Genomic DNA, 27,935 nt, shown 5'->3' with positions numbered 1-27,935 from the left:
CCCCAGCGGGGCCCTTGGGAAGCAGCTGCCAGCGGCTCGCAACCTATTAACCCCTTGGGGAAGTAGGTGCTACAACACCCACCTGCAGGGACACTGGAATGTGTCGGGGTGCAACCCCAAATGGCCCCCCAGAGACAGGGCGCCACCGAGTCCTTGGACTCTGGCAGCACTTGGCTGGGTCCTGCAAAGCTAACCGTGTCGCTGGCTTCATGGGGCTTCTAAAGCATACGGGTGTTCCTGAGCTGTCACCCCTGAGAGTCCAGGCATATGAAGAAGGAAAAACTTAAGAGGGCAGTGGACGCAGACTTGATTTAGTAACTCGTCCCTAAGGGACTGGCGCCAAGTCCCTAAAGGGACAGAGCTGCTTGTCCGGCCAGCCCAGCGAACTACGGAAGGGATGGAGGGACCCGAGGGCAACCGCCCCCAGTCACCCTTCCCTGTGTCGGGCATCAGGGCCCCGTCCCCACTCCAGGACACTTACCTTCTTCCGGGGCTGCCATTTCATCATATTTGTACAGCCGATACGTGGAACATCAAGATGCTGGCTGGGGGCTGGGGGCAGATGCAGGGCAGCAGCGACTGCAAGTCATGCTGCCTCCCTCCCACCCCCTAATTCTTTCCCATATTCACTGCGAAGGGAAAATGCCCAGGAGAGTCCAGTCTTTTCGCCTTCAGTTCAATGAAAAGTATCCCCACACCACGAACACACTTCCCACCGGGCTAGGAAGTCCCAGCAGCAACCAGCGTACTCCAGCGAGAGCGGGGCATTTTCCCGCCCCCCCACCGAGCCAGCGCCTGCAAAAGGAGCCTGCGGCAGGGGGTCTCCAAGCCGGCTGCAGAGACCCTCCCTCAGAGAAGAGATTCAGGACGAGAGCTGATGCAGAAACCGAGCCGGGCTCCTGCCATCCAAACCCCTTTTGGCGAATTCTCCTCTTCTCAAAAAAAAGATTAGACAAGCAATCAAACCCTCACGCGCAGCCTGGAGCAATTCCCAAAATTCTGGGTGTATTTCTCGTTTGTAAAATTTAGCAAAGAAAATTCCAAAGATCTGTAATCAGAGCTTCTTTACGCTGTTTTTTTTTTTTTTCTTCCTTCTTGGCTAACTTGGGAGAAGGATCTGCCCTTCCCGAAATGCCTACCTTCCCTGAACACTGTAAATAGGAAAACTTGGTTTGTGTGTTTAGATTTTTTTTTTTTTTTTTTTTTTTTTAATTCCCAAGAACCTTAGTGGGGAAAGGCTGGAAGGAAATCCTGCAAGAACCCAACTCCACAGCTCAGTCTGCACTAATGACTTCCTTCCCTTCACTGTGAGCACCGCCTGCCCAGCTCCAGCCACACAGAGCAAACGGCTTCTGGGTCTTAGTGCCACGACATCTGCTCCAAAGCAAAAAGTAAGCATACAGTTTGAGAGGCACCTAACAACTCCTAAGGAATCAGAGCCAGGAGAGATCTACAAATTCAGGAAACCATTTCAAAAGATGTATTTGAATTTGGGAGTCACATGAAGAGAAAAAAGGAATTGAAAAGGGACTCCATGGGGCACCTGGGTGGCTCAGTGGGTTAAGCCTCTGCCTTCAGCTCAGGTCATGATCCCAGAGTCCAGGGATGGAGCCCACATTGGGCTCCCTGCTCAGCGGGGAGCCTGCCCCCCCCCTGCCTGCCTCTCTGCCTACTTGTGATCTCTTTCTCTCTGTCAAATAAATAAATAAATTTTTTTTAAAAAAAGGGACTCCAGACCAAAAGGCTACAAAATCTCAATGTGTGATCTGAAGACAAAAGATTTTAGAAATCTTAAAAGATTTTTGAAAAATTAATCAAGAATAAACTCTGCTTCTCTAAATCTAGCACTAATTTTATTATTATAAACTACTGCTATGGAGATTGTTTAATTCGTCTTCTGTAAAATGATTCCATCTTATTTAAATGATTCCATCTTATTGGAGATACTTCTCCAAACACGAGATACTATGTAATTCCACTATTATTTGTCATCCAACATGTCTATCAACTCCTATCCCACCACGAGGCTATTTTGATAGATGGGAATATAATGGGTGGTGTAAGCTACCAGAATACTAATGTACCTAATAATAAGTAACTGATGTACTATGAGTCCAGGCTCCAACAATGTTTAACTTATTACTCTGCAAGTTCTAGCTGCATTGACAGGATTGGTTGATGTGGGTCATTTTATGCAGATTGAACACTAACTATACCTGATTACAAATGTTATTAAAATACCTAAAACAGGTACCTGAAACATTACTTTTGAGATATTTTCCAAGCCAAAGTGTCTGAAATCCAATGGTGAAAGCACTGTCTTTTTTATGGTAATAATATTAACCATTAGAGCTGAATGAATAGGTACTACTTCATAAACCACTACTATCTGGCAGGACCTATGCCTACATTCATTATCTCAAGCCCTGCAAGGAAGGTCTTACTGTTTCATGTGCCAGATGAGGATGCTGAGATTCAGAGGGGTCAGGTGCTCAACCAAGACCACAACACATGGAAGGTGGTAGGGCTGGTATTCAGACCCACAGTATCATGACTCCAGAGCCTATGACCCTTTCATGACGTGCATCACAGCTACCTTTCATTCCAGTAAAACTACAAAGTGCCTATGGCTTAACCACCTATAATTTGCCAGCCTTTGTTCCAGGCACTAGAAATATGAGTAAGAGGCTGTCCCTGCTCTTGAAATTATATACAGTAAATACCAGTAAATAACACCAGTAATAATAATACCAGTAAATAACACCAACACTCTATTTATGTTCTGACATATCCAAATGATTCCACACAGCTTAACCTGGATATCCTACTAGCATGGAAAGTTCAGTAAATTGCAAAGCAAATTCAGCAATCTACCCCAAAATCAGTTTCTCTTCTCAACTTTCCTTTACCTGTCCATAGCTCTGCCGTTTTTCCAGGATAAAAAACCTTCACATCATTCCTTATGTTAAGGAATTCCTCTATCATTCCTCTATCACCATGTTCTATCGCTTCTTAGGCACCACTTTCAAATTTCTGCTGCTAACATCTGAGGCCAGGGTGTCACGAAACAAACATGTATTAAGTGCTAGCTAGGTACAAAGTAACATTTGGGACAGAAAGTTCTAAGAAGACCCTAGGCTACAAGAAATTACAAAGAAGTTAGGACAAAACAGAAAATCTACCTATAAAAAGACAAGCAGGCATTGCCTCAGTCAGTTAAGCAACAAAGGAGTTACATAGTCAGTAGGTGTTCCCAAAGTGAGAAGAAATCACTGTAAACGGTGAGGGGATGAATGATGAAAGAGTCAAAGTCAATTCTATTCCATAAAAGTAAAAGGTACTTTGGCAAGGTCTGTCGCAACCAAATGGTAGGGAACATTATAAGGCAGAGAAATTTGGACTATATCCTATAGAACGCAGGGCACTGAAGGTGTTCATAGTAGGCAAAGGGCATAAGTGAAGCAGCATTTTATTTTTTACATTGTAATACATGTATGTAAATTGTATATTGGAGATTACTATTAATTTCCCAGTCATCTAGTTCCATTTTTTAAAATTTTAATTCCAATGTAGGTAACATACAGTGTTATATTAATTTCGGGTGAGCAATAGGGGGATTCAGCACTTCCATACACATCAGCTGGTGCTCATCAAGAAAAGTGCCCTCCTTAATCCCCATGCCAATTTCACCCATCCCCCCTACCTACCTCCCCTCTGGTAACCCTCAGTCTGTTCTCTACAGTTAAGAGTCTGTTTCTTAGCTTGTCTCTCTCTTTTCTTTTTTTCCTTTGTTCATTTGCTTTGTTACTTAAATTCCACACGAGTGAAATCATATGGTATTTGTCTTACTCTGACTTATTTCACTTAGTATTATAGTCTCTAGCTCCATCCATGTTGTTGCAAATGGCAAGATTTCATTCTTTTTTATGGCTAAGTAATATTCCATTATAGCTATATAGATATATACCACATCTTGATCCATTCATCTATCCATGGACACTTGGACTGCTTCCATAATTTGGCTACTGTAAATAATGCTGCTATATAAACACAGGGGTGCATGTATCCCTTTGAATTAGTGGGGGGTTTTTTTCATTTTTTAGGTAAAGCAGCATTTTTAAGCACTATGATATGTAATAAAATATTAACTTTATAATATTAATATTATAAGGCTATTTTTTATAAACCTTTAGATTTTTTTAAACTATGTAAACTATGAATATACTTACAAGGACCGTTTGACAGATATCAAAGCTAAACTTCCAAGGGGTTAAGTAACTTGCTCAATGCCACACAGCAAGTCAATGGCAATGAAAGGGGTAGAGCCCAAGGCTTATAAATCAATGACTGGGTGATGAAAGCAGAAATCTACAGTTGCTTAGGGGTGAAGAGAAAAGTTTCTATTTTCTACTCTGTCTCTGATTTACTGGTATAACAAAAATTTTCAGAAGGGCAGGGCAAGTGACATGAGTAAGTGACACACAGGGATAAGACACAAGGGAACTGTGAGTATTGTAAAGCTGAAGATACATGAGTAATGTAAAAGAGGTAGCTGAGACATAACTTTTCTCAATTGATATCATGCAGGAGTATCAGTCTAACACTGCCAAAAACTCTAAATTTTCATGAGAAGCTAAAAATCTCCTGTATTTAACTGTTTGCTTGAAAATTTTAAAGCATCCTAACAGGCCAAACAAAACATGCCTGTAGGTCTAAATTCCATCTGCATGGAATCATTTGTGACTGCTGACTTAGGCCACTCAAGGCCTCACTTTCCCATATGCAAATTAAGGGACCTATATGGTTCCTAATCTGGGGAGGGGGTGGTTTCTGAAGGCATCTGTGAATCCATATGCATACCACCATGCATGGTCTATGGACTGAAGAGTAATCTCCCATACCCAGACCATGTTGGACTTTATAAAAGACAAAGTTCCTCAAACTAGGGGAGAGCAGGGGTCTGAGAACAGTGAGCTGTATCAGGAAAGAATACAGAGAAAATATATTTTTCCTTTTTTATTCTTTTTTTTTTAAGATTTTATTAATTTATTTGAAAGACAGTGTGGGAGTGCTCTAGTTGGGGGAGGGGAGGCTGAGGGAGAGGAAGAAGCAGGGTCCCCTGTGAGCAGAGAGCCCCACAGAGGAATCCAAGGACCCTGAGATCATGACCCAAGCTGAAGCCAGATGTCCAACCGTGTCACCCAGGTACCCCTATATTTGTGTCTCTATGGAAAGACAGATTCAATCGAAAACTTTGAAGTGATCCGAGATTTTAAACTCATCTTCAGTCATTTCAGTGTATTTTCTTTGGCTCACTTATTTGTATGGCATTTCTTCCCCTGCTGTATGGTGAGTATTTCAGGTTTCATCCAATAGGTATCACTCAAAAGAGGACCATTAAATACCAGTTCTATCTTAAATCACCTTACTTATTTTATGTCTTTATTTTGCTCAATCCAAATTGAATTGGTAATTATATCTGAAATATTTATAGAATTATTATTATACCAATATACTTTCTCCATTAGTAATTATTTATATAAAATTACCAAGCTAACACAGTTCAAAATGTCATAATTTAGCTTGCTATTTCAAAAAGATCCAGTATCAAACAGCAAGAACACAGTTTCTCAGATCCACAGCTACTAAAAGGCATTTTTCACAATTGCTTTATTTTTTAACAGAGCACTTCACAAATCACTTCTCTACAAGCAGATATTGTAAAACAGTTTATTAAAATAGTATTTTCCTCAATAACTACTTGCCTATTCAAATCTTAACAAAAGCAAGAAAGAGGAAATGAATAAAGAAAACATACCTTTTTTCGTTGTTGTAAATTTTCTTAAGATTTCTTTAGGAATGGGTGCCTGGGTGGCTCAGTGGTTAAGCCGCTGCCTTCGGCTCAGGTCATGATCTCAGGGTCCTGGGATCGAGTCCCGCATCGGGCTCTCTGCTCAGCAGGGAACCTGCTTCCCTCTCTCTCTCTCTCTCTCTCTGCCTGCCTCTCTGTCTACTGTGATCTCTCTCTGTCAAATAAATAAATAAAATCTTTAAAAAAAAAAAAAAAAAAGATTTCTTTAGGAATGATATGTCTGTCTTTGATCACAGGGTAAATGCCTGAAAAAGCTAGCCTCATACTTATTTACATTTATTGTGTTTATAAGTAGAATATTCAACTCAATGTGAAACAGTATTTGGAAAATATATTAATTTTCCTAAAGACCAAATTATTCTCAAGTATCAAGTATTTAAAGAGGTGTTAGGAAATAAAGGGACAAAAGTAGAAGGATATTTGAGATAAAAAATTTTTTTACCTCATTAGTGATATTTCACACAATTGGTTGCTTTCAGAATATGAAGGCCTTGCTTTGCAAAAGAAAGAAAACTAATATAACTTGTTACAGTAAGAATTCTGCCCCAACAGCCAAGCTGATGCAGGACCATCGTCTTAATCCTCAGGAGGGAATTGTTCCATAACATCCAGAAAGGACCCCCCTAACCTTAACCACCTCACTTCTTTCCACTATCAGGCAGTGTCAGGGAAAAAAAGCCCCACCCTTTAAATCCAAAACACATGGACTCACGAACTCATTATATACAAGGGACTGTACTAGACAGTGTGGAAGAAGACAAAAAAGCATCACATGATTTTTGCCCTTGAGGAGACAGCAGTCTGGTGGAGGCTGAAGAAGAAGACAGGTAGACAACTAATAAAAATAACAACAATGATAGCAACTAACTAACATTTACTGATCTCACTATTTGTCTGAGTCTTCAGAGCCCAAGCTCTTAGTGCAAGCTAGGTGCTAAAAGAATGGACTAACTAATGGTATATTCTCTCATTAAGACTATGGAAGCCATAATGAGCAATTAATTCTGACTGTGGTAAATGAGAAAGGTTTGCAGGAGAGGTGGCACAGTATCCTTTCAACAAGCAGAGAAAGAGTTTGGGGAAGAGTGTTTCAGATTGAAGAAACAGAGCATGAGCCAAAACATGGAAGTATGAAATCTGGGTCACATTAGTAAGTCATCCAATAGATCTTAGACCTAATGTGGGGCAAGGTGTGATGGAGTTAAGGTTAGAAGACTGTCAGTGATATTATCTTACAATGATATTATCTTAACAATAATGCCTATCATTTATTGAGTCCGTTAAAGTATTTTATATATTTTATTTCATTGATTCTTCCTAACACCCTCATGGGGAGGAACTACTAGCATGCCCATTTTACAGAAGAGGAAATTAAGCCTAAGGGTGAAGTAAATTCTCAAATTATCATGGCCAGAAAGTGGTCAAAAGGAAATTTAACTCCAATTCTAAAGCCTTGTTCGTAACTTCTGACTTCAAACATAATGATGAGCGGCACAGGGTTTTAATCAAGATATTGGCAAACACATTAGATTTTTATGCTGGAAGTACTGTGAGCAACAGAAAGAATGGGAGAACCATAAAGATAGGAAGGCCAAATAAGTTTCTGTTGCAACAGCTCAATAGGAGAGAAGAGGCCTTGATTTAGAGCAGCAGAAACAGAAAAGGGGCCTTCTTAAGAGACATTTCCCAAGTCAAACAGATTCTAAGAACCTGTTACACGAAAGGGACAGAAAGAGTAGGATCTCAAAATGTTTCATCATCTTTTAAGAAAAGAAACACAGAGGTGTGCCTGGGTGGCTCAGTGGGTTAAGCCTCTGCCTTCAGCTCAGGTCATGATCTCAGGGTCCTAGGATCGAGCCCTGCATTGGGCTCTCTGCTCAGTAGGGAGTCTGCTTCCCTTCCTCTCTCTCCGCCTGCCTCTCTACCTACTTGTGATCTCGGTCTGTAAAATAAATAAAATCTTAAAAAAAAAAAGCTTAAAAGCAAACCTAAAAAGAAGCATATTTAATTTATAAGTAATTTAATTATCTTAAAAACAAACCTTGAGGGGCACCTGGGTGGCTCAGTGGGTTAAAGCCTCTGCCTTCGGCTCAGGTCAGGGTCCTGGGATCAAGCCCCACATCAGGCTCTCTGCTCTACAGGGAGCCTGCTTCCTCCTCTCTCTCTCTCTGCCTGCCTCTCTGCCTACTTGTGGTCTCTGTCAAGTAAATAAATAAAATCTTTAAAAAAAAAAAAAAAAAAACCTTGAAAGAAGCATATTTAATCTACAAGTGACTTAACTATCTGCCAGAACAAAGTTCAATACTCTTTGAAGGAAGACAACAAAATCTAGCACTTAATGAAAAAGCCCAGCATTCGTTTTCCAATGATACTTACTAAAGGACACAGATGCTAACCTGGAAATACTCTGTTATCTCTTTCACAAGCAGTTAATCTTCCTTCATAAGGATACTATAACTGTGTTACAAATTTTCTCATATAAATATGATCAATAAACTATACTATTTAGGGCTATAATCTTATTACTTCTTTCTATCAGGGAGCCATAGCCACAGAGCATATGTAATTTTGTTGTTACATAATTTATCAATCTAGAAGAAATTTTAGCATATGTTATCTTCAGCTAAAGTTTATAGAATTTCTCTGAAGTAAATTAAGTGGTCAGATATTTGGACCAGAATATGCACCCCTGGACTTATTAACCTTCCAAAAGAAATCCTGAGTGTATAAGTGTAGTAATTGTGTGTGTGTTTATATATAAGTTTGTCTTTTCTTTTTTTTTTTTTTTAAAGATTTTATTTATTTATTTGACAGACAGAGACCACAAGTAAGCAGAGAGGCAGGCAGAGAGAGAGGAGGAAGCAGGCTCCCTGCCGAGCAGAGAGCCTGATGCGGGGCTCGATCCCAAGACGCTGGAATCATGACCCGAGCCGAAGGCAGAGGCTTTAACCCACTGAGCCACCCAGGTGCCCCATATATAAGTTTTTCTTAAAAAAAAAAAAGATGCTTGAAATTGGGACTCGTGTGTGTGTGTGTGTGTGTGTGTGTGTGTGTGTGTGTGTGTGTTTAAAGATTTTATTTATTTATTGACAGACAGAGATCACAAGTAGGCAGAGAGGCAGGCGGGGGGTGGGGGGAGAAGCAGGCTCCCCACTGAGCAGAAACCCTGATTTGGGGCTTGATCCCAGGACCCTGGGATCATGACCTGAGCCGAAGGCAGAGGCTTTAACCCACTGAGCCACCCAGGCATCCCTTATTTGTGTGTTTTAACCAAAAGAGGCTATATTCCTCTGGCTATGGTTAAATATATATATATGTATATGTGTATATATATATATATGTATAGGGAAAAGGAATCTCTTTTCAACCCTAGAACAGGAAATAGGCTATGAGAAAAGAAAGTCAGTAGAAATATTCTTAAGGTCTATTTGGAGGCCCTCTAATAACCTATTTAACTTTATAGTTATGAATTTATAAGCAACCAAATAAATTACATTCACAAAACTGACACTTCTTTATGGTGTTTGTTGAACTGCCCAATATCTGTATTCCCATTCTGTTTGAGGGTAAATTCTCCATTGGCTATGTCTTTTTTTTTTTTTTTTTTTTTTTTTTTAAATTTCAGAGAGAAAAAGAGAAAGAGTGAGGAGAGGGGCAGAGGGAGAGAAAGAATCCTGAAGCAGACTCCCCATTGAGTGGGAAGCCTGACAGTGGGGAGCCCGACATAGGGCTCTATCCCAGGACCCTGAGATCATGACCAGAGCTGAAACCAAGAGTCGGCCGCTTAACTGACTCAGCTACCTAGGTAATTCTCCATTAGCTAAGTCTTGATGAATGTAGGAAATATCTTTCATGACTGAAACCAAAAAGGTCAGATGATTTCTCTACCCCACCACCCTGTAGCTAGGATGAAGACCCATACCTAGGTTCAATTCTTTGCCAGAGCTTTGAATGTAAAGCAAGTGACACAGGAATAGTCACACAAAGAGAATTTACTCCAGCAGTAGCCACAGCCACATCCAGTTACCATGTCATTAGTGCCAGCAGAGCTCATCATGGCCTCCATCATCCAGCTCCATCAATGGCAGTTCCAGCTCTGGCACCCAGGGCTACTGTGGCACCCTTATGGTTAAGCTACAGGTACCTTCTGATTTACACAGTTGCAATTATTTTCTGTTACTTGCAACTAAGAACCTTGGCTGACTCTCACAGAGACATCTGATTTTGTTTATATTGAAACATAAATGTTTCTTTTACATGAACCAATATGTATAAGGTGGAACATTTTAAGGCCCAGTCTTCTGCCCTCTTGTCTACCTATAATTACTCCCTCAGAGATGTGAGCCACTCATAAGCCTCTAAATACCATCTCTTAATTGATGGCACCCATATTTATGCCTCAAATACCTCTCTCTCTACTGAGCTCCAGACTTGTAGAAATGACTGCCAACTCAACATTTCCACTAAGAAGTACAACAGACATCTTAGACTTATATATAACCTAAACATCACTCTTGATTTTCCCCCCAAGAATCTGGTCCTTTTTTGTATTTTATCTCGATTAATGACATCTCTATTCACCCAGGAGCTCAGTCCAAAAGCTTTACAGTTACCTTGATTCCTCTCCTTGACTTGTCCTCAACATCTAACTAACAAGTCCTCAACTTTCTATCTACAAATTCTTATCCAAATTCTGCCACTTCGTGTTACCTCTACCACGTCTTCTTTATGCCATTAATACCACCTGGACTACTATAATAGCTTCCACTTTGCTTCCTGTGATTTGGTCTCTCCATGTAGCCTGAATGATTTTTTTTTTTAAGATTTTATTTATTTATTTTTTATTTTTTTTAAAGATTTTATTCATTTACTTGACAAAGATCACAAGTAGGCAGAGAGGCAGAGAAAGCGAGAGATAGAGAGAGAGAGGGAAGCAGGCTCACCACTGAGCCCGATGTGGGGCTCGATCCCAGGACCCTGAGATCATGACCTGAGCCGAAGGCAGAGGTTTAACCCACTGAGCCACCCAGGCGCCCCAGATTTTATTTATTTATTTGAAAGAGAATGCACTGAAAGACCCGCGGATCCCCTTACCCAAGAATCCAACACTGCCACTGGATGCAATCAGCAAGAGGTTCTTTATTGTTACGCAGGCGCCTGCGGGTGGTCAGCAGCTCCTGCTAGCTGAGCACACCTGGCTGGGGTGGTGCAGGATTTTTATAGACAGGTACAAACAAGTCCCGGATGGGACAGGGCCGATTGGCTGACAATTTGAACATTTGAAAAAAGGCATACTTGGTGTTAGTGGATTGGCCCTGGAAGACCCCCATGCGCGAAGAAAAAGGGCGGGAAGAAGAAACAAAGAGGAGAAGCTTGACCCCATCACTCAGCAGAAAGGCATCCTGTCTACGTGACCTATGTGACCATGCAGCCCCCTTGCCTACATGACCATGCCCCGGCTATTAGGAGAGGGTATCTTGTTCAAACAGGAGTCAAGTGTCATGCCCTAAAAGCCAAGCGGTTACAGAAAGGCAAAAGAGCAGTTACATTGAATTCAACCCTGGGGGAAGGGTCTTTTCATTGCAAGGAGAGGAGGGGTACTTTTACACAACAAAAGAGCAGTTAATTACTTAACGACAAGGGGGGGGTCTTTCAGCACAAGCAGGAGGAGGGACAGAGGCACAAGCAGACTCCTGCTGAGTGGAGAGCCCCACACAGGGCTCGATCCCAGGATCCTGGGATCTTGACCTGAGCCAAAAGCAGGTGCCTAACCAAATGAGCCACCCAGGTGCCTCTAGAATGATCGTAAATCAGATTATGCACATACGGGGGTGGGGGTGGTGGTGGATGGTTGGCTCAGTCAGCAGAGCATACAACTCTTGATCTTGGGGTTTTAAGTTTGAGCCCCACTTTGGTGCAGAGATTACTTAAATTTATATCTTAAAGTGGGGGGCACCTTTCACAAAGAGAAAAAAATAGTTAAATGTCCCATTCTTTTTTAAGATTCTATTTATTTATTTGAGAGAGAGAGAGTGAAGAGAGCATGAGAGAGGAGAAGGTCAGAGGGAGAAGCAGACTCCCCATGGAGCAGGAAGCCCAATACAGGACTCAATCCCGGGACTCCAGGATCATGACCTAAGCCAAAGGTGGTCGCTTAACCAACTGAGCCACCCAGATGCCCAAATGTCCCCTCTTGATCTCAGCTCAGGTCTTGGTCCCAGAGTCATGAATGAGTTCAAGCCCCACACTGGGCTCCATGATGGATGTGAAGCCTACCAAAAACAAATTAATTTATTTAAATAAATTAAAATAAAATAAGATTAAAAATACAGATCCCTTAAGGCCTCCCTTTGCACAAAGAATAAGATACAAAGCCTTTACCGTGGCCTACAAGACCCTAAATGATCTGGCTTCTACCTTTCACCCTCATCTCTTGCCATATTTCCCCTCTACTTAGCCGCAGCCAGACCTGCCTTCTTATGCTTCTTTCATGACCTTGGTGGTTGCAATTCTATCTGCCTGGAATTCTCTTCCTCTAGAATAGGTATTTCCTTCTCAATATCCAATTCTCCTTTCAAACAGCAAGCCCTCAAGAGGGCCTCCTCACCAAAATTAATTCCCCTCCCCACATTTACTATATAGTCTATTACTTTGTTTTCTTCAACCCACATATTATAATTTGAAATTGTATTATTTATTCATTTGATATGTGTGTCACCCAACAGATTTTAATGTCTATGGAATGGTATCTGGATTGTTCACCACTATAAAAGTCCAATACTTAGGAGAGTTCCCAACACATGCTAGGTCCTCATTAAATGACTGTTGAATAAATGAGTCAATTTAATGTCAGTTACATGGTAAGATAAAACACATATAATTTCCTTTGCTGTAAAATTTTCAGCATGGAACTTACTCATTTATCAAGGAGTACTTGTAAAATCCCTCAGTTCTAAAAGGATTTCAGACTCAAAAAGGGGCCATTTCCCTGAAGTGAGCACTACACCTGGCCTAAGTTTAAAGATGTTCAATTATGAGAAATACAAGCTTCTGAAAATAATTATTCTGAAAAATCATTTATTTGTCCAATTTTTTTTTATTGAAGGAATTTCAATACTATCACTTTCTATTTTCATTTGTATGAGGGAAAATCTCACATTACCCAAAAATGGATGGATAAAATGATCTTTAGATAGTTTAATAAATAAATTAAAAACACTCTGAAATCCTTAGATGAAGTACGAATCACTTGTCAAAAGTACAATCTCATTTGTCAAAACATGAAAATGAAAAAAGAGAAGACACAGCAATAACAGGCTCGGAGCTGCCAAACTGACAGGCTGTCTTAAGTAAGAGAGTCAAAACATTCATATGCTAATTTTTAAAAGCGCTGTCTATCTGGCCACCCATATAAAAACAGGAAAGGGCTTTTTCTTCTTATTTCAGAAGGATATGAATGGGTCAGACGGTGGACATTCTGATTACCAAATTAAGCAACAGAATTAAGGTCCAAAAGAAATTTCTATTTTTCTGAATGTAAGATAGCAACTAACTGACCTGCATAGTAAGGAATTCAGAAGATCCAATCACTACAAAAACTTATCAATTACACCAGTGAGCACAGTAACTAGCAGTCGTCTGCATATGGAATACAATGCGGAAGATCACTCCTCCTGTGAGCAGCTGGAGTTTGTTTTGTATTGTAAATGGCAAAAATTGAATAGCAAAAAACCACAGAAACAAGGGTAAAGATTTAGCTAAAATGCACAAATATTTTTAATTATTTTCTTTTCTCATTTAATACCTTAAAGGGTTGTCTTAGTCACATTTCTCCTAACCATTCCTCCCTCTTGTAATACCAATAATTCTAAACAAAAGAGCATCTCCTTGAAATGTTCCCTTTATTAGTTTGACGAATTCACCATCGAATGCACACTTTCATGAGTCACCCACTTCCTGAGATGTGGAATACAGCCTAGCAATAAAGCTAAAGCTTTGCTCAAATATGATTTGGTAAGATTGCTGATGTGTTCGGATTCAGATATTTTGCTGCAAAAAATGAGAGTGACTACATTTGTGTGATTACATTTGATTGTATGATTACATTTATGTGAAATGTCCAGAACAGGAAAATCTACAGAGACAGAAAGTAGATTAGGACTGCTAGGGTCTGAGGAGTGAGGGGGGGCGGTGGGTATATGAGGAGTGGCTGCTAATGGATACCGGGTTTCTTTAAGGTGAGATGAAAATGTTCTGGAATTGGATAGTGGCTGCACAATTTTGAGAATATATGAAAAAAATAGCTGAATTGTACACTTTTTTAAAAGGGTGAATTTTATGGTAGGTGAATTATATTGTAATAAAACTATTATTTAAAAATGTGGTCAGCTTTCTCCAATTCACAAATTAATACATAATTCTCTGTACTTAAAACTTTTCTATCACAAATTTTTTAAGTCTTTGGCATGAGCTACCTTTTGTCTTCTAGCACCAGACAAAAAATAAATAAATAATTAGCAAATGAATGTTAGCATGAAAACCTGAAAAAACAAATCAACATTCCTAGTTGAACAGGCTACTTTATTCCAGACATGTGCTGATGATACAAATTTATTATAAGTACATGTCACAGAAACATTTTCTAATTATCACTGTCCATATGCATTTGAAAGATAAAATAAAAGATGTCACTATTTCATAGTATTCTACCAAGAACACCATGGCTGTATATGGTGTCTTCTTCTTCTTCTTTTTTTTTTTTAAGATTTTTATTTATTTATTTGACAAACAGAGATCCCAAGTAGGCAGAGAGACAGGCAGAGAGAGAGGAAGGGAAGCAGGCTCCCCGCTGAGCAGAGAGCCCCTTTTGGGGCTCAATCCCAGGACCCTGGGATCATGACCTGAGCTGAAGGCAGAGGCTTTAACCCACTGAGCCACCCAGGCACCCCCATTAGAACCACTGAAACAGAACAAAGCTAATAGGCCAAATAAAGTTGAAACTAATCTTTATAACAAATATGCTAGCCTAACATTTCTCATCCGTGACTACAAACTCTTACAAAAAAACCTTCACACAAACCTTTCCTAACCCCACAGAAAAAGCAAATGGAAAGGCTATTTCTGATAATCCTCACCAATTTTAACACCACTGCTTCAAAGATAAAATTTTAAAATTCCAATCCTAAAACACAGGGACTATATATACTAAGTATCAAAATCTGTTCCAACTTTAAAAGAAATCTAAAAACAAAACAAAACAAATAAACCTCTGTTTCCTGAAGCACCGTCATATCTTAACAACAAATAATTTATAATCCGCTTTTCTGAAAATCCAAAACTCATGCTGTCCATAGAAATTTCTAGCTTCCTATAGTTAAACTTATATAGATGAGTTTTAAATTGTTATAATAACCAAATCAAATACCATCATACTGCTTTCATAATTGCTTTTAAAAAGTATGCTTTATTTTAAAATTAATGCACTTTTATTAGTTTTATTTTTTCAAAATAATCAAAATAATCTTTGATATTCTAACCTATTTATTCTTCCACATAAATTTCAAATTAATCATGTCAAATTTCAGGAGAAATTTAGTTGATAGTTTAAATGTTTTTGTTACATAAAATCATACATAGTTCTTATTTACATTATTCTTAAATAATTTTTACTATGATAAATGTACCTCTTTTTTTTTCCACTAGATTTTCTAACTTAGGTGGAATGCTAAGTGAAATGTTACTTATTTTATTAAACTCATTTTTTTCCTAGTACCTTAGTCAACTTATTTGGATTTTCTTGGGATTAAGTAGATTTGCAGTAAATATCTTTGCCTTAATTTGATATAAAAGTCTGTTTCAACATTTTACCTCAAAAAACTTAGAATACAAGGGCGCCTGGGTGGCTCAGTGGGTTAAGCCTCTGCCTTCAGCTCAGGTCATGATCTCAGGCAATCTTGTCCCTCATCAGGCTCTCTGCTCAGCGGGGAGCTTCTTCCCCTGCCCCACCCCCACCCCCGCCTGCCTCTCTGTGATCTCTCTGTCAAATAAATAAATAAATATCTGTTTTTTAAAAAATTTAGAATACAATTCAAAAAAATAATAAAGCACATTTAAATTAATAAGAAAGCAGAATCTAAGGATTCTCTATTACAAAATAAATTAAACAAACAAGGTAACAAATTCATCCAGAAATACAAAACCTACCAAAGGAGATTTTAGCTTGAAGGTAGTATGGACTTCATTTCAAATTTATATATAACAACTACTCTTAAATGGATGAGACAGTTTGAAAAATTCCAGATGTATCTAAGCCTGGTTTTCAATAACTTTCTTGATAATCTCCCCTGAAATAGAGGTACTAATATAAACCAGTATTTGGTAAAGACAGAAACATCAAAAGATATGGTCCTAAATAAGAGGCTTAATCTTTTTTTAAAGTCAGTTTCTGAAAGATAGTATTAAAATATTTACCAGAATAATAACAGCATACTCTGGTTTTATCAGATCATTAACATCTCATGCATCCCAGTAAAAGATATTGAACACAACATCCACAGCGCAAAAGATTTCCTCACTGCAGCATGTGTCTGTGTGTGTGTATGTGTGTGTGTGTGTGTGTGTGTGTACACGTGTTGACAGAAGGGGTGGTAGTGGCAAATAGTTTCATTTGGGAGTTTTGTATCCCTACTCCAAGTTACTATGGTTTTTCCTAACAGAAAGCCTAAAGAAGGTGAATAAAATCTGACAGAAACTGCCTTGTTCTCACCTTTCTCTCTAAACAGGGTCAAAGTGCCACCTGCTTCCCTCTTCCAGGCCCACCCATACTCTAAAAGCAGATCCAGCTTTTGACAGAAAGGTATTTGCAGAAAGCAGTCTCTCTTTCTTGTTACTGCTACTGATCTATATTACTCAATTACCTTGCCTTTGTCCCAAGTCTCCAAAGCTGAACCTGACTCCTTCGTGCCTGCTCCTTATCCAAGTTTTTCTTCTTTGTATCTGAATACCCAGAAATCTGAACCAATGACTGGTTCTTGCCCTCAAGAAGACCTTGACACCTGACCTACTATCTAGCTCTGATCTTTGGTATGTGTCTTCTTGTCTAGATTGTCCTCTATTCTCAATACTCCAGGCGTGACTGTAACTATCAGCTTTAAGGCTGTCCTTTCAGGAAATGTTGCTCGCCCTAAAGAGAAAGAATGACGAAGTGGAGAAACATGGCTCATTGAGAAAAAGAGTTCAATACAAACAAATATACATTTTAAAATGCTCAAGATGCCAAATATTATGCCATGTACATTTTACCACCATAAAAAAATGAAAATAAAAAAATAGAAGTGAACTTCAGAATCTATAGGAAAAGAACAACTCTCTGATGAGTCTGTAAAGCAGACTACTTTTATCAGGATGAAAGAATAAATGAAAGAGGGGCGCCTGGGTGGCTCCGTGGGTTAAGCCGCTGCCTTCGGCTCAGGTCATGATCTCGGGGTCCTGGGATCGAGTTCCGCATCGGGCTCTCTGCTCAGCAGGGAGCCTGCTTCCCTCTCTCTCTCTCTCTCTCTGCCTGCCTCTCCATCTACTTGTGATTTCTCTCTGTCAAATAAATAAATAAAATCTTAAAAAAAAAAAAAAGAATAAATGAAAGAAGCCAGATGGGAGTTGAAGTATATGAACATGAAGGCATTAGTATTAGGACGTTTGAGTCCAGAGATAAAGTCATGGGTAAGGTAAAGGTTAATTATAGCAAGATATTTTTTTATTTAATTGATTTTAATTTAACTACTTTCTTTAGTTATTTTCCTGAAACACAGGTGAATTCTACATGTGGGAAAACTGCAGAAATACTACAGTTCAGATGAAAACCAAAAGCCAGATTTTAATTTTTTAAAAATATGTTTCTAGGGGCGCCTGGGTGGCTCAGTGGGTTAAGCCGCTGCCTTCGGCTCAGGTCATGATCTCAGGGTCCTGGGATCGAGTCCCGCATCGGGCTCTCTGCTGGGCAGGGAGCCTGCTTCCTCCTCTCTCTCTCTGCCTGCCTCTCAGTGTACTTGTAATTTCTCTCTGTCAAATAAATAAATAAAAAATCTTTAAAAAAATATATGTTTCTAAATTCTAGAAATAGTCAATGCCCCAACTTTACTACAGGCACAAAATAAGTCTTATCTTGAGATGATTATTTTATTCAGGTACTAGAAAACTCAAAATAACAGAAGCTTAACTGAGAGAGAGAAGTTTAAATTTCTCTGATACAGACAAAGCCCAGATAGAGATTTGGACATCGTTACCCCACCATAATAGAGCATAAGCTAATATTTCCAAATAATACTCCTCATGCTGCTGCTTTCCCCACCCCTACCTTTCCAGTCTCTACAACAAGAACAACAACATTACAAATTTCAAGAAGTTACTTGGAGAGTCATTTGGCATTCCCTAAACCTAATCAAAGTGGGGCTGGGGGCTTCCAAGAAAATTAATCATAAAGATTGAGAGTACCTATGGTAAGAAGACTGGCATCTCAGTTCCCATTTGGATTACCAGTTAGACCAGCTGTTTGGGCATTTTAGAACACAGATTAGTGGGCCCCATCAGGACCGAGAACTTACATGACTAGTAAATTTCCAGGTGATGTTGATGCTGCTGGTCTAGGCACCACATTTGAAAAATAACTGGCTTAGGCAATGAATAATTGATTGGGCCTGATAATTTGAGAGAACTAGCAGAAAGGGAGCAACAGTGAAATAGTTTAAGCTCCCATCATTGGCATGGCAAAGATGCAAGAATTTCCAATATTTAGATACCCCAGAAGATGGCTTGAGACACTTCGCTGCTATCCCACCCCAGACGACTACCTTGGGGGTGAGAAGATTCTAGCAGCAGGTGGCTTTAGAGTATACCGCTAGAGGTGGACACTGAAAGCCTGTAAGAGACAGAAATGGAACTTAGTCTCTCCTATTAAGAAACTGCAATGGGGAAGATCCTAAAAGGTCCTTCAAAATATTCATTCATGTGCTTCCTTAAGAGAACTAGTATTTGGACACCTGCCAAAACTGACCAAAGAAACTGCAATAATCAACAGTGAATGAACTATAATTGACCAGTAAAGTGAGAGAAACATATAACATTTTTCCATCTCTCTCCTTCTAATACATGGAAAACCCTATGTATTAACTTTCTCATGGGAGGCCCAAAAGAGATGGGGAAAAAATTTTCTGGATGAAGCCTGGACCATTGCCTCAGGAGAAAGGAGAAGGGAAGAACTTTAAACTGTATGTAATACTGGAGTTTTAAATTGGACCAGAATGAATTTTTTAATACCCAAAAGAACAAAGAAAGTTGTGGAATCTGGAAACTGCCCAGAAAGAGGGATTTGGCAGAGCATGGTTGGAAGAAGTGATTGTAGAAAAAAAGAAAAACCATGTCATGTTTGTACATGAAATTGGTGAAGAAGCCAGATGCTAACTTACCATAACGGCACCTTCATTTTCCTGATTACATGCATATCTTTTATAACGTCTTGATGATGCTTAGTTTTCAGTTTTCTTTAGGAAAGGCTTTCCCTCCTAGCTATGAAAAAGACTAAATTAGAATGTGATAAGATTCTATTGGTCTTCATTTGCTCACTTCACAAGGGAAAAACGTCTCAGACTGTATCTTTAAAAGAGTATTTTATTTTATTATTTTTTAAAAGATTTTATTTATTTATTTGACAGAGATCACAAGTAGGCAGAGAGGCAGGCAGAGAGAGAAGGAGAGAGAGGAGGAAGCCTGCTGAGCAGAGAGCCCAATGTGGGGATTGATCCCAGGATGCCGAAATCATGACCTGAGCCAAGGGCAGAGGCTCAACCCACTAAGCCACCCAGGTACCCCTAGTAGAGTATTTTAAACAAAACATCTTCTTTCCCTCTCAGTCTCAGGACTTGTATGACATCTCCATTTTTTTCTACTAGCTCCCCCTGTTATCACTTCATTTGTAATACTGGAGAAGATGATACTTACCACGGTTGACCCTCCCAGGATTTTTATATCCACCTAACTGAACTATAACATTCCTCACTGCTTTAATATATCCTCTTCCAGAACAAAAGGAAGCAATACCACTTGGAAGCCATTTATATTAAGCCAAATTTCAACTCACAAAAGAACCTGACCTGATACTGTGGCCTTTTATAGACTTCATACCAGATGCTTTCCATTTTATAGACTCCCCCAAAACTTCAGTTTCTTACTGCATTTCTACACCTCTGTGTCCAGTGGTCATATATAATCAGCATAACTATAAACATCATAGATTTACATTTTCTGGTTACCAACTTAAGTACTTTCTGTCATTTGGAAGAAAACCATTTTCTTTAGTTATCTTCCTGAAAAACAGGTGAATTCTATGTGTGGGGAAACTGCAGGAATACTACAGTTCAGACGAAAACCAAAAGCCAGATTTTAATTTTTAAAAATATGTTTCTAAATTCTAGAAATAGTCAATGCCCCAACTTTACTACAGGCACAAAATAAGTCTTATCTTGGGATGATTATTTTATTCAGGGTTAGATTTAGCTGCAGGTACTAGAAAACTCAAAATAACAGAAGCTTAACTGAGAGAGAGAAGTTTAAATTTCTCTGATACAGACAAAGTCCAGAGATCAGAAGGCCAAGGCTAATATACCATCTCCACTACCATCAGGGACCCATTCCCCTCTTTTGCCTACCCCCATCTTCAACACACAGCTTTCAACTAGAGTACAGGTAGTTACTTAAGCACCAGCCATCATATCCACATTTCGGCCAACAGGAAGAAAGCCCACCCATCCCTATAAAGATATGTCCTAGAAATTTTACTTGACATTCTCATTACGCCCCACTGGCCAGAATTTAGTTTTATGAGTAACCCCGAGCTGCGAGGTTGGGAAATGTATCCTTTATTCTGGGTGGCCAAAAGTCTAGTTAATAATTGCAGAGTTTATTGCTACAAAAGAAAAGAAAGTGAATATTGGGGAATGGTGAGAAATTTCTGCCACAGCGACGATCACATTTCACTGTTTTTGAGCACCAGGACGTAAATTGTGACCTCAGGCAAGTGAATTTACATTTCCTCACTCAAAAGTCTCTCAACTCTTGGCATGAAGAAAATCAACTAGACATATGTAGAGTACAAGCTTCTAGTCATAATATGAATAAGTTCTCGAGATCTAATGTATAGCATGGGGATTACAGTTAATAATAGCACATTGTATCCTTGAAAGTCGCTAAGAAAATAGATCTTAAATGTTCTCACCCCCCCCCAAAAAAAAAGAAAGAGAGAGAGAGAGAAAGAGAGAGATGGTTATTATGCAACATCATAGAGTGTTTGCTCACCCTATGGTGGTAATCATTTTGCAATATATAAGCATCTTACCCATGTCTCATGTCAATTATATCTCAATAAACCCCAGGGAAGGGATAAAGAAAGAAAAATGGCAGTAAATATAAGGTTATATTGAGAATGCCAACAGATTATCAACCTAGAGACAACAGTAAATTTACTAAGGATTTTGGATAACACTTGAGCAATGAAAAAAAAAAAAAAGAAAAAGAAAACAAACAAACAAAAAAAGAAAACAATTATGATTGGATGCTCTGTTTCTTCGTTCCCCTTGAGATTCCCTCCTCTGTATTATAGGTACAGACACCAAAAAAAATTCCACCGTAGAGCATTAATGTTGTATAAAAGATGGTATACCAAACGAAATAAATCTAAAGAAATCATACAGAGTACAAAGAATGGGAAATGTGATTTGGCACTAAGACTAGCAAAGAGCAGCACAGTGCGTGATTAATCCTGCATGGCCACATTTACATCTCTAATTTGCTCATATAAATGCATTAAGCCAGATGGTTTTAGAGACTAGCACTCTGCATACTCGTGGGTCAGCACCCACATCTTCTGTACTTTATGGGTGCCCAGGTTTTGGCAGTACCAACCCCTCACTCTTCATTAGTTTCCTAGCATCACCCCTTTATTCTTATTTTTCCCCATGTCCCATAATCAGCATTCTCATATCCAACAGGCCAAGGCCAACATCTGTTGGACTCTGCTAAGGGGCATGGAAAAAGGCCACTATCACTTTAACTTAGAACATATTCAGAAGATAATTTTGAAAAGGGGCTCTTTATTCTATTTGTGAAAAATCAGCACCCCTACCAAAAAACAGGAATCGTATATTTTACTAGTATAAATCCTATCCCATCTTTTAAAGAATAATCCACACAAATAACTGGAATTCTTGAAAATTCAATAAAAATGACAAAACCATGGCTTTTATTTGTTAAATTTTAATACTGATTTTCAATTATTATAATAACTCTGTACTTATTGATCAGTTGGCATCTAGCTCCAACCAGACACATCATGTGAGCCTATTCAGTGAGGCAGCTGTGGTAGCAATTTGTTTCTAGACTAACAATATACTATTGAATATGGTCATTTTCATCTAATCTCAAGTGCCATCAATTAATGGATCGTCAATTAGTCTTCAGTATGGAATTGTCATATTAGGGATGATACATGACAAGCAGATATAAAAGAAAGGCATGCCTCGAGCACTCACAAGCTTAGAATTTTTTTATATCCTAAAATGAAAGAAATCTGAAAGACCCCAGAAAACACCTGTTTCTTTTAGGGAAACAAAGTTCAAAGTAAGGATGCTATGCAAATATAATTGCGTGTCCAAAAGGAAAATATCCTGAAAGAATGTGAGCATGATTTGGGGGCAACAGACACAATCCTCTTTGAAAAGAAGCTGAGTAGTTCCCCATGGCAAATCTGCAGCTGGTCTACAAACAGTGGGAGAAGTTAAGGGAGGGGATCTTTAGGTTCACGACGTAAATTGGAATTGCAACTATTGTTCGGGTTGCAATCCCAAGACCCAAAGAATCTATTTATTTGAATGATGGAAAAGCTATTTAAACAGCAATCTCAGGAGAAATACAAACAGGAAAGACACACAACTATCTGATTCTCAAGTCTATAGACTGTGTCCTGTCCCTCCTCTAAATTCGGAATATCATTTCTTTCATCCTCTACTTGTGTCACACATATAAGAGTTTACCTCTTATGATGCTGTGTTGAGGGCCCCAGTTGTAGAATAGGCTCTCATTAGGTTTTGAGAACAAAGGATAGTAATCATCAAGTTTCTATCATTTCTTGTCGGAGTCATCCTTCTTGATACAATCAAAACATTCCAACTGCAATTTTCTAAAACATGTATTTATTCTGTCTCTAGTTATGATGGATTTAACAACCTCAATTTAGGTCCCCTATTTATCCTTCTTTGAGAACTGCAACTCCTCAATATGACTGAGAGTCCAAAACCATGCTTGTTCTGCATGTATCTGCTACCCAGCCAGAGGAAGCTGGACCAGGACTGGACCAAGTTAGGGCTTCAAAATACCTCTTCTAGGAGTCTAGAACTGACACTCGATTCTATTTTCTACTATTCTATTAATCTGGACCATTCTCTTCTGAACCCAGAACCTAAGACTGCCACTGTGGGTTAGACATGCTTAGTGTCTACAGGCCAAACAGAGAAAACTGGTTTTCAGAAAAAGAGAAAAGCATGAATAGCTGCAGACAGAGGAGCAGCAATGAGGCTGGTAAACTGAGTAACAGCTCCCAAATATATCCAGGTCCTAATCCCTAGAACTTGGGAATATTACCTTATATAGCAGAAAGTACTTTGCATATGTGTTAGGTTGAGGATCCTGAGATGGGGACTATCCAGGTAAGCCCTAAATATAATTATAAGTGTTCTTATAAGAGAGAAGCAAGCGGAGATGCTACTACAGAAGAAAACAGTGTGATGAGGAAGCAAGATGCCATGCTGCTTTAAAGACGAAGGAAGGAAGGGTACACGAGAGAAGAAACAGAGCAAGAAATGGAGGTCTAGAAGATGGAAAAGGCAAAGAAAACAGATTCTCCCCTACAGCCTCCAGGAAAACATGACCCTGACAACATCTGGATTTGAGCCCAATGAAACCCATCTCAAACTTCTGAGCCTCCACAACTTAAAGAGAATACATTTATTATTTAAGCCACTAACTATATGATAATTTGTTTAAAGGAAACTAATACAGAGACCATGTAGCCCTTGACAGAGAGACTGAGAAAGCTGTTGCCTGAGTTTCTAACTGCTTTTGATTTAATTCCTTCAAGTACTAGCTTGCACCTTTTGCCATGAGGTTTCACAAGATACCAGTATTTCATTACAAATATCAACATTTTTACTTAGGCCAACCAGAATATTAGCTAAAATGTAAAAGTAAGCCCAAAAGTGAAAGCATAAGAAGCTATGCAGTATAATTTTAAAAGAACCATAATGTATGGTCTCCAGATTAAATATGTATTTGCCACAAGGTCAAAAACAATGTCCCAAATTTCTACCACAATAGTCATCCTTGTATCTTTAGATACTATCTCTAGAATGTCTTGCCTTAAAATGAAACCCTATTTTATCTGAAAGTGGAATTCCCCAATATAAATGCATCAACTGAACATATCAACATGGATTTATCAACAAATTAATGTAACAAAGTGTTATTATATTTGGCCCTAAAAAATAGGACAAAGAAAATGTACTTTTGCAAGAAGGACAAGGGAAGAGACAGGAACCTAAAACAGCATCTAAAAAAGGAAAATTCAGTAAGGTGATTATGATACATAAGAAACACATATTTGGTCTTTGTCCTAGGTTCTTGGCATATAGCTCCTGAAATCTTTGGCATCTCTGGAGTGGTATTTGTCTTTGATATACTAATGAGATGAGTGGTCCAAGGGGGCTGGTTTCCAGAAAGACCAAGGCATCTTTAGAGGTTTGGAACTTTCAGCCCTACCCCCTGACCTCTAAAGAAGGGAAAGGGGCTGAATGCTGAGTAATCATCAAAGGCCGGTGATTTAATCAATCATGTCTACACAATGAAACCTCCCTATGAACCCCAAGTAATGAGGTTCCAAGAGCTTCTGGGTTGGTGAACACATTGAGGTGCTGGGAGGGTGGCATGCCCAGAGAGGACATGGAAGCTATCTCCCTCCCCCTCACACCATGCCCTATTCATCTCTTCCATAAAGTGTTTCCCTGAGTGATATGAGTTACAGCAAATTACAGAACCTGAGGAGAGGTCATGGTAATCCCTGATTTATAGTCATTTGGTCAGAAGTACAGGTGGCAAACTGGAACTTGTAAAAGTTATCTTCAGTGGGGGCAGTCTTGTAAGATGGACCTCTTATTTAACCAGTTTGTGCCAACTCTGGATACTTAGTACCATAATGGAGAAGAATTATAGGGTCTGGAGAATAATGGTGGGTCTGGAGAATCAGAGAATTGGTTGTTGATGTGGCAAAACCCCACATACTAGCAATGAGAAAAGAGGAGGTTTTAAAAGGAAGGGAACAGTACACAAGAAAGGGGTACCAAGAGATAATGAGATAGAAAACCCAGAGTTGACATGAGCAGATTTTCCCCAGGTATCAGCCTAAGGCCTACAGATTTAGAGGATCAACAGAGAAACTATATGTGCTTCACAAATCACAGCTATCTTAAGAGCTTAGTCCAGAAATCATACTCTCCCAACATGAATCACTAGATCTCAGCAGAATAAGAGAAGTCGTTTTCCATTCTCAACAATGAGAAACAAACAGGTTCAGCAATCTTTTCATGTTTCAAAGCTTGGGAAGTTGTACTTTTATGAATAATTACTGGTCTGTCAGTCTTTTATCTTTTTAATGATATGTATGCACAGCTCTCTTTCCAAAAAATGTATTCAACTTTCTTGTAGTACCTTTATAGGACAGGTCATGATAGCGCTGGAATTCTTAGTACCTCAATCTTCAATTCACATTAAAAGATGAGATGTCATTAGAAACTATTTGATTGGTGATGCAGAAAAACAAAATCCTAACATAACAGAAACCTAATCCTGGTTTAAATACTACAGCTAAAATCATGGGAAATAAAGACATACTCACCTAGCAAGGACTCTGAGACAAAAGAAAAGATCTGGGGGGTGGGGAAGGGGGGTGCAGTAGATGGGATGAATTCCAAACATAAATTGGGAAGATACTGTATTATTTGGTGAAGAAAAACCAGAATGTCCTGAACAATGGAGAGCTAAAGTGCCCATTTATCACTTGGAAACAACAGAGAGTTTGGAAGGTCAGAACAAGGGAGCAATCACCCAAACAGGATTATTCGTGAACTCTAAATGCTTGTCACTAATTACAAATTATCCACTAATACTGTGAAATGATCAAATAGGTTAATACAGGATTTGAATTAATCTTCCTGGGTTTTAGATTTTACTCTAATCCACTGAACCTTGGAATCAGTTAAGTGCAATTCTGTATAAGATGAGAAAGAGCACTGAGAACATTAACATAATATTCCAATCTCTTACCAGGCCAGTCTCAGATACATTTCTTTTACTCAGGCAAAAACTTAATGCCTCATGTTCTGACCTTCATTAGGATCTACCTTTTAAAGAAAGGTCCATTTGAAGTCAGAGAGCATCTTTGAGCCTCTGGAGGGCAGTGACTGTGCTCAATGCGTCTTTGAATCTTCAAGGCTTAATAAATGATGTATGATTGGTTGATAAATGAATGATACAAGTTAATCTCAAAAACCTTTCTTCAAAGACTCTGCCTTTCTTGTATACCTAATTAAAGCCCAAAATACATTATCATACTCTAACCAACTGAGAAACACAAAAGAGTATCTACTTTTATCTAATTTCTTTATTAATTTACACCCAACATCATATCTACTTTTCACATTCCAATTCTCCACCCTGGATGATTTTCTTCCTGATGTCCCTATCACTCTCTTTTTAATACAAAGACATTTCTTTGGTTAAATGGCTGCTATTCTCTTTATAAAGAATAATGGTGAAGACTATCTTATATAGTTATTCTTCAACCAGTGAAGGTTGAGTCTCAAGGAGTGAAGAAACAATTCTTGTGGGAGATGGGCGGTAAAAAGGATAGGATAGAAGAAATGCATTCTATTGAATTTAATTTTAAGAAAAAAATTTTTTAAAGAAATGCATTCTATTACTTGTCCTGGGGGTAATTTCACAAGTGTTTGGTCAGTGATAAATTATACATCTTGTTTTTACCTTTTTGTTTGTAAATTACATTTTGACAAAAAGAAAATATGTGTGTGTATCCTCTATGTATAAACAGGGAAACTGAGAAATAAGAACAGGCTACCTTACAACAAATCAACAACAATAAAAAACACTTCAGAGAATCAAAAAGAACTCCTGGAAATTAACTATATAACAAAAATTCAGGACGCACTAGAGATGGGAAGATAAAACTAAGGAAGGAAAAGGAAAAGGGTCTGAAACCAAGGGGAAAAATTCAAAGACCAATCTGGAAAGGTCAATATCTTCATAACAAATATCCCAGCAAAAGAAAATAAAGAAAAACAGGAAGAAAATCATCAAAGAAATTATTCAAGAAAATTCCAAATGTGGTGAACATAGCATAAAGTATAGACTTGTTGAAACACTATGCTGTACACCTAAAACTAATGCACTATTGTATGTTAACTATACTTTAATTAAAAAAGGAAAACTCTAAAGTTAATTAATTTCCAAACTGAAAAAGCTTACTAAGCGCCCCATGCAATGAACAAAAATACACTTAGATCAAGGCATTGTATCAGGAAATTTCAGAACACTCAAAATCTTACGAACTTCTAGAGAAAGGAAAATATTAAAGCATCATGAAGAAAAGATTTAGAATCAGAATGGCTTTAGATTTCTCAACAGTATTTAAGCCTTGTGTGAGTTTCTAATCCTTACAAAAGAATGGCAAAAGAGGGGCGCCTGGGTGGCTCATGGGTTAAGCCTCTGCCTTCGGCTCAGGTCAGTGTCTCAGGGTCCTGGGATTGAGCTCCACATCCAGCCCTGCATCAAGCCTGAGCCCCACATCAAGCCCAAGTCCCATCTGGCTCTGCTCAGCACTGAGCCTGCTTCCCCACCCCCACCCCGCCGCCTGCCTCTCTGCCTACTTGTGATCTGTCAAATAAGTAAAAAA

General features: G+C 38.9%; 1 protein-coding gene across 4 annotated transcripts in view; it reads right to left on the bottom strand.

The window, feature by feature from the left end:
- The window catches only part of TTC28 (tetratricopeptide repeat domain 28), a 645,085-nt gene that overhangs the window by 423,410 nt on the left and 193,740 nt on the right, over positions 1-27,935 (bottom strand). For 2 of the 4 annotated variants that reach the window (XM_082697970.1, XM_082697972.1), the window contains exon 1: positions 482-5,371. The exons of the other annotated variants lie outside the window; for them this stretch is intronic. In XM_082697970.1, the coding sequence (XP_082554096.1) occupies positions 482-508 (27 nt within the window). In that variant the 5' untranslated portion in view covers positions 509-5,371. Of the gene's footprint in view, positions 1-481; positions 5,372-27,935 lie in introns of those variants that run through there. 4 annotated transcript variants of the gene reach the window in all.

The sequence above is a fragment of the Mustela nivalis genome (assembly GCF_964662115.1).
Source record: "Mustela nivalis genome assembly, chromosome: 14".
NCBI classification, from domain to species: Eukaryota; Metazoa; Chordata; class Mammalia; order Carnivora; family Mustelidae; genus Mustela; species Mustela nivalis.
Note: the sequence above shows the minus strand (reverse complement) of the source record. Positions and strands in the feature narration are given on the sequence as shown.